Genomic DNA, 12,042 nt, shown 5'->3' with positions numbered 1-12,042 from the left:
GGAGCCGTTCCTCATGACTGACTAACTGGGATATTTCCTGAAAAATAATACCTGCATGACAAAGTGAAAATAGGGAGATGATGTTACTCCCTTCAGGAAGACATGCCAGGAAATACCATGTAATTCATCTGTTTTCATCTTGACTGGTCTACTGATGGCCAGTTCTGTTATTCCACCTCCTGCAGGAACCCATATCTGATGTTTCCGAATTAATAAACAAATAAATTAAACAAAACCAGAGAACAAAGAGGAAATAAAGACCCAAACTATTTTTTTCCTACATCCATTTTCAGCACTGTAAGGCAAATTCCTTCCTGATCACTATCTCAGTGGAAAGTGAACTGGCAAATACCCTTATTTAAGTATTTTCTTCCGCAAGGGTTATTTTTCTGGTCAATAAGGCATGCTCAGTGCTGGTCTCCCTGTGACCGAGCTATCTCAAGCAGGATCTTGGCTGTGGCTTGTTTCATGACTTACGGCAGCTCAGCTAGGTCAACAATAAATGCTTTGAAAATTCAGACCCTTTTCATGCGTGGTCTGCAGGCTCTTGACAAAAGTTCTGTTTTAATTCAGTTGAATAATGACATTTAATTTCCTGTATGTTTACTGTTCTTTCTATCAAGCATATCCTAAATCAGCACACTGATGGAAAGACCTTGCACTAGTTATCAGTTGTGGTCTACATGCTAGTTATGTTACTTTATAAACTTGTGCACAAGACTACTGTCTTGCCTTGTGTTTTTAGAGGTTTTGACGTATGACTTATTGAGTAAGGTGCTAATGCAAAGGCAAGGTACAGTTCCTTGCTTTTTCCAGGGTTATCAGAGACCTGTGCCAATCTCCCTGTAGCCATGGGGTTGTTGCACTGGTGCAGTGCTCTACATCACAGTGGCAATGGCAAAACTGGTGGCATGCTAAGGCAGCATGCTGACTGTGAATCAACTTTGAATTAATGAATAGTTTTAACTCCCCACTTGCAAACCAGCCCAGACATTTTTAACTAGAAAGAATCTGGAGCTTTTCAGGGAATTACTCAGGTGCTGTCCCCGTCTCTCTCTCGTTCCTCTCTGAAATGCAGATGGGTGCATTTGAATGAATGCTGGCACAAGCAGTGCCACCCAGTGTCAAGACCAGAAATGCTTTGCTTACGTCCCAGCCTGCACAGAGTAAATGAGCAGCAGTCGTATCCCCAGAGCTGCTGTCTCCTCTGCAGCTGTGGTTGTACCAGCCCACACCAGGGCATCTGTGGTTGAAGCAGCTGCATTGCCCAGCTTGCCATGTACCCATCCATTTAAATAAAATGATATGCACAAATTTCAAGTCTTATGATGACTTGGGTAAGTTTTAGGGGTGTATGGAATGGGCTTCTTGGTACAGAGATTGAAATTTAGGTGTGAAGAGAACTGAATGCCAAACAGTGAGATAAATTAATTACAAGGAACAAGGCTGTGTAGCTAAAAATAAAGGAATGAAAGAAGAATCTTCCTAAAAATTATTTTCGTTTTGCATGGAAGAAGGGGCTGTATTCACATCTAGGGTTTCTTTATCAAATTTTAAATTTCATCTTTTATTTTTTAATTTTTTAATGAATTTTTCTCTTCCTGTCTTAATGCATTGATGAAGAGATCAGCGGATTCATTACAGACTGTTAATGCAGAAAATACTGAAAGTTTGAATGAAAACTAATTTTACTGATGAGAGATGATTATTGTGCCACAGCAGACTCAAATAATTGCTTGGGATTATGCGATGCACTCCCCATATGTCTCAAGAAAGGTTAAAATGGACCAAATGAAGAAGCAACTTTAAGATCTATTCTCTGGATGTTTGTCGTTCCTAGATTCATTGGTCTCTTCCACTTTTCACTGTGCCATCACTACACTGCAGTAGCAGAACACCCACACCATGGCACGGGGTTTACAGAAAGCTTTGCCTCCTGACAGTCAGATGTGTCTGCAAGTGTTGTCATCCTATATAGGAGTACAAAGGGCACACTAGTAACTGAAAGGGTAAAGCATGGTAATGTGTTGACTTATCAGCATCACTGTAACCATCCAGACAAACGCGCAGTCACTATAACTGAAGTTTAACTTTAAAAAGTTAATGTGATAGCAGAGAAATTTACACTGCTCAGTATTCTCTGTTGTGTGCTGTCTTGTTTAGAGCATTCCATTAGGCCATGATAGTACATCTTTATAATACAATAAGAGACTTTCCTTACCAGAAATAATGGAGTCATTCAAATCCTCCTCATCTTGATAAAAAACAGTGTCTTCCTTGAGTTCTGAGTTCATGATCATGTTTTCTTTGTTCTCATCCGACTCTTTAACTGAGTTCCGCTTATTTTCTGAATCACTGCTGTAACTCAGTGAGTTCTCCTTTTCTTTGTTGCGCTCAATGCTTGATGTTCTGGATGGACGAACATCCACTCTTTTTTTTGGAGAGCCTTTGCTTTCTCTTCCATGGAAGCTGTGGGTGGAAGGTGCACAGCCCAGTTTTCACAAAAGGCACATATGAGAATGAGCAGAAGCTCCTAAAGGGCAGGGCAGAGAGTTCAACATGGGATAACATGGGATAGTATTCTCAAGACTGTTGAGAATGGCTAACGCAGATCTACTTTCCTATCTCTGCCATAAACATAAGATACAGAAGCGTAGTGACTCATGTATTTCTTTGCTATACAGCCACACGCAATACTTTGCTGATTAAAATAAAAATACACAGCATGTCTTTCTAATATAAAACATGTATGGCATGAAATATTATTGTTAAGATTTTTTATGACCATGACAAAGGTTTAACAGGGCCTGGTGATAATATAACATGAATCTATTCCCTATGGCAACAGCCGTTATGGAACTGAGAAATGTCACCAACTTAACCCCAAAGCTCTGTAATGGAAAAGGTTATCTCTGCCCTCCTCTAATACACAGGAGGGCTTATAATGAAAATCAGACCAAGTATTCAATGTAGTCCCATAGAATCATTTGTATTAGAAGTGGATACTGTATATGCTCACGTATAAGCCAGGAGGCATGTGCTGAAATAGCAGCATTTCTCACATGTAGCGTACTGATATTTAGAGCAGGATTTGCCTTTGCTACTCTATCTTGGGACCTTGTGGGGAGATTTTCTTTGCAATAGGTCAAAGATTATCAAATTATTCTACCTGTTTGAAAACCTACTTCTATGCCACAGCAGTCTACTTATAAAGGAAGAACATACTTTGAAGTATCTTCCAAATTAAGCATTTTAACCAGGGGTGGATGTTCAAAGTAGTGACATCAAAAGGAAGGCAAACCCAAGCTGTAGGAGTAGATAAAATGCTAGTAACAGGGAAGGGACATGTGTTAAGAAAAATGAAGTAGTGGGATGACTTTCCTCATACACCATATAGCCAAGAGGCTGTAGATACCTGTCCTGCCGGTGTTTGGTGGCCAGAGCCCTGTGGAGTTCTTCAATGACTCTGCTGGGAGGTAAAGGCAGGTGGACGGCAGCCAGGTGAGGGGAACCAGTTGGCGTTGTTACCTGTCCTCTGACATGGGGATCTGAACTTTTCTGGCCAGAGGGATGGAAGAAGGCAGCTTGTCCTGAGATTTGGGAGGAACCAACAATGACATAGTTCTTCAGGATGGTGGAAGGAGGAGATTTCATGGCTGGGTCATCTATTTCGCTTCCTGCTGTCAAAACACAAGAGGATAAGAGGTTGTGCTTCTTATTTTTTTGCACACAGAAATTAACATGTTGTGTTGAAGAGAGGAAAATGGTGATGTTTTGTTCTTGCTAGAAGGTGACCGGTTAAGCTCAGTAACTGTCTTGATTCAAAAGGCTCATACTACACAGATCCAGATCTATTAAAATGTATGCCTTCCCCATTTCCCTTCTTTCCCACAGTATCAGATTCTCCTTTTTCCAGCCCACCAATGTGTCCTTGATTGCCAGTACCATTCCTTCTAACCACTGATGGCTTCTACTGTGGTGGCTTTCCAATCTAGCACTTTCTCTGCTGGACTCTGGCAGAATTTATTAAAATTTATGCACTGTGGTTCTCAGTCAGGACAAAATGTACCGGTATCTATTATCTGCTCCTCTGTGATTGCTGCAAGCTTAGACCACTGTCTTTCATATGCCAGCTGAGGACATGCCAAAATCATAATAGGAGGATAATGTTCGCATAACAAAACTTGCCAAATGAAAAATGTGGTATTGAGCACTAAGAAGAGAAAAGAAAGGTGGGGCAATCTAATCTTCTTTTACCCCCAGATTCAGATATATTTAATGCCATCTAAGCATTTATTGGAAATTCAACTTCAATATACTAGCACTTGAGTCAAAAACACAGTGGACGTTTCCCTGGTTATAAATTTCATAGTTTCATACTCTTAAGATAACCAAATATCTGGCCTGAGAAAGATGCTGCTGAGTTTTTCTGTTCTGCATTATTCTTCGCCTTTGCATCTCCATCCCAAGCCTCTGGCATATCGCGTTGTTTACACCAGTAGCTCAGTCAAGAGTGTAAAAATGCAATGCAAGTTCCTCATATGAAAGAGTATTTCTTTTCTCTTGTTGCCACCTAGTGTTTTAAACAGGAATTTAAACTGACACAGCTTGTACAGCTTTTGTACAAAGTTGTTTCCACAGATTGCTTTTACTTTTTTCGCTTACTTTTGAGATAAATCCTTCCCTTCACAGTGGAGAAAAACCTTCTGCTCAAGCCAGGAATATTCTGAAATACCCATGTAAGAAGGTAATTTAACAGAAAACTGGAGAGGATGAAAATAGGTTTGCTTATTAACTTCTGTTATTAAATATTTCCTCTCAGACCTATCATCCTGTGTTGTGCTTGCCAGCTACACTGGTGCGTGCCTTTTCTGAAACTCACTGATGAAAGTTTGCTTCAGTTCCATAAGGGCAGCACTGGAAACAACTAATCTAGAGAGCGGAATTACTGAAGGCAGTAACAAAAGGACAAGTGGGAAGGAGAGCTCACATCGTCATAACCAAAATCAAACATCAGTTGGTTTGGGTTTTTTTCCTCCTTCTTCATTTTCATTCCCTCAAAACCCAGGACCCTACCTGATGCCCAGAGCTTCGTGCATGCCTCTATGCATCCAAACAACGGGGGTCAAGCTAGTTCACAAGTGCCCTACTTAAAATCTGAAATTGTCTGAAAGCCCAAGGGCATTTCCTCAAGTGTCAAGGTGCCCAGTGTGCAATGTCTTGTCAATGAGACACTCTCCCACCCCACGGCTTCTCCTGTGCTGATCAGGATGGTCACTGAGGCCAGGAGATAGCCAACCTCTGCTAAGCAAAGACAGGGTTTCGATAGTCAAGGAGATTTTGATTATGTGCTGTTGTGGAGATGCACAAAGGATATTTGTGATCAATCATTGCCCGCTGAATCATGGCTTAAGCAGATTTATAAAACGCCGCTTAAGTCACTTTATACCACTGCACAGTGAGTGAAGCAGATTTAAAAAACATCTCTTAAGTCACTTTATACTACTGCACAGTGAGTGAAGGTGTCCATGTTTTCTCAGGGGAAGAACCCCAGGTTCAGCGCAACCCTAATGCAGGAAGGGAGGAGACTTTGTTTTATCTTTTTACCTGCTTGTTCCTGGAACAGGTCAAGGGCCAGTTTTGTCCTCATTGCAGCTTGAGCCAATATTGAGAGATGAAAGTTTCCTTAGATCACACCTTATTTGTCCTAATGACAGCTGTTCAGTGAATAATCTTGCAAAGTGATGTTTTGGCACTTTGCCCTGTTCCCCCTCTCTCTGATTAACTGGTGCTTGGCTTACTCCTCGCTCCTCTGCTAACAGCATCTCTAACACGGCTAAGGGGAGGAAAAATAAACACAAAGAACTTTTCAACTTCCTCATCTTCTTTTTCTTTCATAATCGCTCTTTGTTTCTCTCTCCCCATATATTAGTATTCCCTTTCACTCATTGACAGTAGTCTTCACTTACCACTGCCTCCACATCCACGCAAAAACAAATGTATAATTACTGTTGAAAAAGGGTCTGCAGTTATTTGAGTTATTGAGAAAACGAAGAGGTGTTCTTTGTGGAAAATTTAGATAGAATGAAATAACAAAATTCAAAGTATTTTGGATGTTGGAGGGAAGAATTTAGTTAAGCAGCAAATTATCTAGACTCAAAATGCTATCAAGGGCCTGTGGACGTGTAATCTGTTCCCATCTATGGGTCAGGTTTTCCAAATAGTCCACATCTCCCGCAGAGCGTGGCCTTCTCATCAGCTGAGCAAAGTTAAAGGGTTGTCTGGTTGTGCCTCGTCATGTTGCAAGGTGGAAGGGGCAGGCTAGAGCCTGACTCATAGCAGAGGTTGTTGAAGCAATTTGAACAGCAGCTTCCAAGGAGCATTATAATCCCATTTGGATTCCAGCTCCTGCTTAAATTCTTATGGCTTTTAAGCATGGACAAAATATGGCTATTTTCCATGAGAAACAAATACTTGCAATTTTCCTCAAAAAGACTGAACCCTCCTATATTTTCTGTGAACCCCAGTGGTCAGATCACAATGCCTCTCTGATATTTTGTTTCCTGTGGACTTTGAAAACCCTATTCTGTGTGCCAGCAGATAAGTATGGATGCAAATCAGGGCTGAGATAATGGCTGTCATTTAAAAGTCTAAATATCCAACAGGTCTGACATTTAGATGTCATGACTTGATTCTAATTTGCAATAAGGCCCTTTTAACTGCTTTTACCATATGTAGGGGCCCTAAAATTGGAACAAGCTAAAATCATATTCACTTTAACACCCTTTCTGCAGTGCCAGAATGTTGGAAAATGTAACAACATTGGCAATACATTAGAAAATCAGGCCCAGGGGAATTGCTCTTGAAACATTCAATGAAGTCTGGCAGGGAGAATTGCTTTGTGAGCGCCAGGTGTATCACTTACGTGTGTTCTGTGTAACTAGATCAGATTTCATAGCTTGAGCTCAGACCTACCCAAGAGACCAAACCCTTCAGACAGAAACCTCTACAGAACCTATTGACTTGAACTTGGTTTTGGCTGTTCTACTGTTATCCAGTGGGAGGCTAGGTAATGAAAACATTTAAATCTTCCTTGTGTTTTATGACATAAATATTAGCATCTGATTCAGCAGATGCTTGCCGTTGGTTTGATTTGTTTTACATGTCTTTAGTGCAACAAATAATCCCTTGAGAGATTCAGATAAATACATGAAGTACAAAGATCAGTGTGTTTTTATCAGGCAATTGGACCCCTCAGTTCATGGAAATCATTAGCATTCTGTTCACTCAGTATAACCAGCCTGATTCATAGCAGTTTGCAGCAATGAGCTTAAAAAAGGATGTAAGAAAAATATTGTTAATATATACAGCGCTTGGTAGGCAAACAACATATCAGGGATTGGAATTCTTTACTGACCAGTAGTGACTGACCTGTTACGCTCTTTGTGATTTTGGAGATTGCCTTAGGTGGTGGAGCTGGGACCAATGGAGGGCTGGGAAGCTGTGCTGGGTTTCTTTCTGTCTGATTCTGGGGGGAATCTGTGGATTCAGATACAAGTAAGGCTTGTGGACTGTCTTCAGATGCTGGCAGGCTGGCATCTTCTAATTCTTCCGTGGGTGCTGAAGGTTTCTTGGCTAGCAAGAAGATGAGTAAAATTAATGGAACATGAAGTTAATACTAATGATAGGCCAGGGGACAATGCCAGGAACATTCAGAAGAACAGAACACATGGCACACAGCTAGAAGCACTTCTTTGCCATAGTGAAAATAATTATTGTGTGAAATAGACAGCCAGCCAAGATAGGTAAAAAATAAAATGTATAAGAATATTGAAGAAATGTTAGTTTTGATGTTACTGAGAAAGCTGCTGAGATTCCCTTACCTCTGTAAAGCCTATTGAAATTTGTATTTATTTTATAATGAAGACAGCAAGGCAAAGCAATTTTTGAGAACTGCACTGAATTTTCTTGCAGCGCACAGCAGCAGTGGCACAGTTACCGAGCACTCATATGTGCTAAGGGCACGCAGCCAGAGGGCAGAGAGCATCAAATCAGTAATATTACATGAAAGCTGTTTCTAAATGTTTGTTGTACGCATTTATTTTCCCAACTTGATTTTTATCTTATTTTATTACATGACTTCAACTTTCCTTCCAAGTCTTCACTTACTGTACCTGACTCCAGAACTCTCGAGCTATTCCTGAGGTTAAAGTAGATAATCAAGAAATGCCTGCCATAAAAAAAGATTTGCCAGTGGATCTCAGCAACTAGTGTTGGACAGAGAATGAGTGAAGTACTTAAGAAAAACTTCAATCTCCAAAGCCTTAATCTGAAATGGTGAAGCAGTGCTCATTTCAGGATTGTCTGCTGAAAGACGGCAAAAGCACTTAGTTCCTGAAGTCAGTGCAGGCTGAATCACTGAGCAGTTCATCAAATTGACCTGGCTGTGATGAGGGCACAGGGGAATAGATCCAGAAAGGCATTAAGCTGAAACAGGACACAGGTGGAATTCCAATGAAGAAGTCCAAAATTAACATCCTTCAATCCTGCTCAGATACCAGCTGACTCTGGCAGTGCTTAAACTCACGCAGTGCCTCGCTGTTTGACTTTCACACTCTGTTACGTGTCCTGATCTCTGCCTTGGCATACAGGGGGACTCACCTTGAGCCTGAGTGATCTAGGACCCCAGCCACAGCCAAGCTCTTTCCAAACTGCATTTCCAGCCACTATGAGCTCAGTAGCAGTCATGAGGGTTATTTTTCCTACACTAGCAGCTGAAGTACTCATCCAAATGGGGAACTCAGTGCTCAAGTCTCGGCATGAGAGAGGTTCAAACTGCTTGGGCTGAATAAGTGGCAAAACCCACTACTTTTAGCATTTTGGACTCTCTAAACAAACTACCTTTCCTTCTAAATAATTCTAGGGCATCTCCTAAAAACTTGCAGCAGTGGGCACTCACAGCTGCCGTGTCACAAATTTTTTCCTGGCTCAGTTTTATATCTTGTTTGGAATACAAATTCTCTATATTAATGAACATTCAACATCCTTGTGTTCAGAGTGCATGGGGAGGCACCAGAGCACTTAGGCGGTTGGAAAGAATAGCATTGGCAAGATAATAGCATTTAATTTGTTGACAAACATATTAATGAGTATGCCTAGAAGAGGAGGAATGAGTATTTATCATTCAAAAAAGACAGGAAAGTAGAATAAATATGCATAATTAATAGGAATTCTTGTGAAATTTGGCTTGGTAGGAAAGCTGCTCTGTTTGATAATTGCCTGAATTTTAGAAGAAAATAATTCTCTTTTTAAATATACTTCTAACAAAATGCTTTGTTCTAGACTGCCATCACTTTATATTTTTGTACCTACTGCATAGACGAGAAAATCTGGAATAGAGGAAGAGAAAAATTAAGTCACTAGCAGGTTTTGTTACATAAAGATCTAGAGCTTGAGCAGACATTAGTAGCTTGGTAGGAAAATTAGTCAGACTTGAGGGCTTTTCCCTGAGTGAAGCGATACTCTTCTGGCAGTAACTTCACTGAAATCAGTAGACCTCCCCGTGGCATAAAGTGCTGTTTGCACAGATGCAGAGGAGCAGCCATAAATGAGACCTTTCCTACAGAGACAGCGGATCTGAAACACACTCATCCTCTGTTGAACAGATCTTCTGGTTTCTGAGCTCCATCCATTGTGTGCTGTTGCCTAAAGAATGTCCATTTTATATTCCCTGCAAAGAACGGTTGTTTCTGGTTTTTTCTGTGGCTGTTTCTGGTACAAACAACACGTTTGACTCAGTCTGAAGGCAGACCTGAGTCTTGAGTACACAAACCTATTAACAGATTTCATACTGCAGAGTGAATATTATCCCGCTGAAAATATTCCAAGTGCTCAGCACTAGACTCTTTGCCAGAGTAGCTAATTATTCATGGAGTGCCACTTGACAAAATGCCATCTTAATACTAGGTAGAGATCCTCCCTTGGGACTGTCCCCAAGCCCCCTGGTGAGGTTAGGTGGGAAAAACTGCCCTCTTTCTGCCCAGGCTGTTCATTTCTGTGTGTTAACTAAACATGAAGTCTACAAATATTTCATTTTGTTTCCTCCTCTTCCCCTAACCAGCCTTCATCCCACACCCTCAAGATGAAATATGACATATTGGGTATACAGCAAATAAATTAATTTTGTTTCTAGCTGGTTAAATATCCATATGCATTTGTAGAAAGACACCTACTGTACTGAGGCTGGATTAAGCCCAAGGAGAACGTTACAATAAACTCACTATGATAATAAACTTAGCAATAAACTCTGACAATTTTGAAGAGCTTTCCCACCCAATGAATTCCTTAAAGTGGACTCACTAGAGACAGGAATGCTAGAATGAACAGACAGGGATAAATTAGCACATAAAGACTAGATCAACAATAATTATTTTAAAAGCCAGAGGCCACTGATGAAAGAGATAGGAAGATTTCCAACAAATAGGAGTGGAGTCTTGCAGACCAGAGAGATAGGAGAAGGTAATCCCACTGTTATTTTTTTGGAACCTGTAAAAATGACAACTCAAAAAATGGAGGAAAAGAAACACAGAAGAGAGGAAAGGATGTGCCAGGGAGGCAATAAAAGGAACTAGGATTAGAGGAAAACATAGAGGAAATCAGGATGTTTTTGAAAACCTCAATGCACAATTTTGAACACAGTGTAAGGTAAATTTTAAATCGTAGTACTAGGTTTTACAAAGCCATATGGTTAAATACATGATATATTTTTAGCACCATCTTTCCAGTATAGCCTGTCTCAATAAGAATTAGAAGATCAGAGAGAAATTTCCATAGTGATATGAAATGAAACAATCTAGAAAAGAGTAATATTGCTATTAATAGCAGTGCCTGAAGGATTCGGGTCAAGATCTTGATCTGGTTGTTCTGAGAACAGGGAGATGAATGGGGTTTGCCTCAATTAATTTTTACAGTGATACAAAACCAAACACAGCCATAAAGGATAAGAGTTTGAAGGGAAAGGAAAATAGCATTGAGGGCATGTATTAATAGAAGCTGTGTACATCCAATTCTCCATTTTGGCTCCGTTTTAAAAGATAAAAAAGAGAGAGGATAAATCTTTAGAAGCTCACGTACGGTGCTTTGGGATATTTCTTGATGAAATAATACATGTAGTTGAAATAAAGAAGGTGATGGGTGAGGGAATGGTGGTGTTAGGCTTACAAAAAACATCCTCGTGAGGAGCAAACATAAGGAGAGATACTTTTTGAATGACAGAAGAGTTTCTGTTGTCAAAGTAATTAAGAGTGGAGTAGAGCTACAAATGGGCTAGAAGAGCAATATTCTATAAAAGCAAAACAGCACAAGGGTACGAGTTGCATGAGTCACAGGGATGGAAAGGACAGGAGGAAAAGGAAGAGGAAAAGGATAAAGCAAAGAAATTGAAAATGCTTCAGAGAATTATTTCCATCCTGAGCTGCTGGAGCAGGCTGAGGCCATAAGCAGGCAGCATTGCTCAGCAAACGGCAGCTGGCAGGGGTGGGCTTGGTGAAAGTGGCCAGGGGCTGGGACCCCAGAGAAAGCAGGACAGGAAGGCAAAGGATGGAGAACAAAAGGCAACCAGGACAGAGGGAGAAGATGTAAAGATTGACCAGGGGGCAGATCTTCATCTGTAATCACTGCATGGTGCTCCTCGCAAACCAGGATAAAGCATTATTTATGCAGCTTTGCATTTCTTGGTTGTCAGAAAGTGAATGGAAACCCTGCAGCTGCTTGCTTGTGCCTGGCTGCCCTGGTCCCAAGGAACTGCTGTCACAGATGAGCTCTGCCGGAGCACAGTTGCATGAAAGGAGCTTGGGTTAGCTTATCTGTGCTCCTGGGATGGAACTTCACTTGTATTTGCAACATTTTGTAGCACAATGATGAGATGGGCAGTGTGGGCTGTGTATTGACATTGTAGTCCTAAGCCAGGACAAACAATTTCAGGCTTGGCACAGAAGTTTAAAAAATGTTTTTAAGAGATGCTTGTTTCATCTTCACAGCAGT

The 12,042-nt window shown here is 40.8% G+C and overlaps 1 protein-coding gene across 3 annotated transcripts in view; it reads right to left on the bottom strand.

The window, feature by feature from the left end:
* The window catches only part of PHACTR3 (phosphatase and actin regulator 3), a 105,438-nt gene that overhangs the window by 31,426 nt on the left and 61,970 nt on the right, over positions 1 to 12,042 (bottom strand). For 2 of the 3 annotated variants that reach the window (XM_069871975.1, XM_069871977.1), the window contains exons 5-7: positions 7,432 to 7,635; positions 3,416 to 3,680; positions 2,222 to 2,469 (exon numbers count right to left, since the gene is read on the bottom strand). In XM_069871975.1, coding sequence (XP_069728076.1) covers positions 2,222 to 2,469; positions 3,416 to 3,680; positions 7,432 to 7,635 — 717 coding nt within the window. The remainder of the gene's footprint in view (positions 1 to 2,221; positions 2,470 to 3,415; positions 3,681 to 7,431; positions 7,636 to 12,042) is intronic. The other variant, XM_069871976.1, reaches the window with a different exon arrangement.

The sequence above is a fragment of the Phaenicophaeus curvirostris genome, chromosome 18, assembly GCF_032191515.1.
Source record: "Phaenicophaeus curvirostris isolate KB17595 chromosome 18, BPBGC_Pcur_1.0, whole genome shotgun sequence".
Taxonomy (NCBI): Eukaryota; Metazoa; Chordata; class Aves; order Cuculiformes; family Cuculidae; genus Phaenicophaeus; species Phaenicophaeus curvirostris.
The sequence above is the reverse complement of the archived record's forward strand: the minus strand, read 5'-3'. Positions and strand labels throughout refer to the sequence as shown.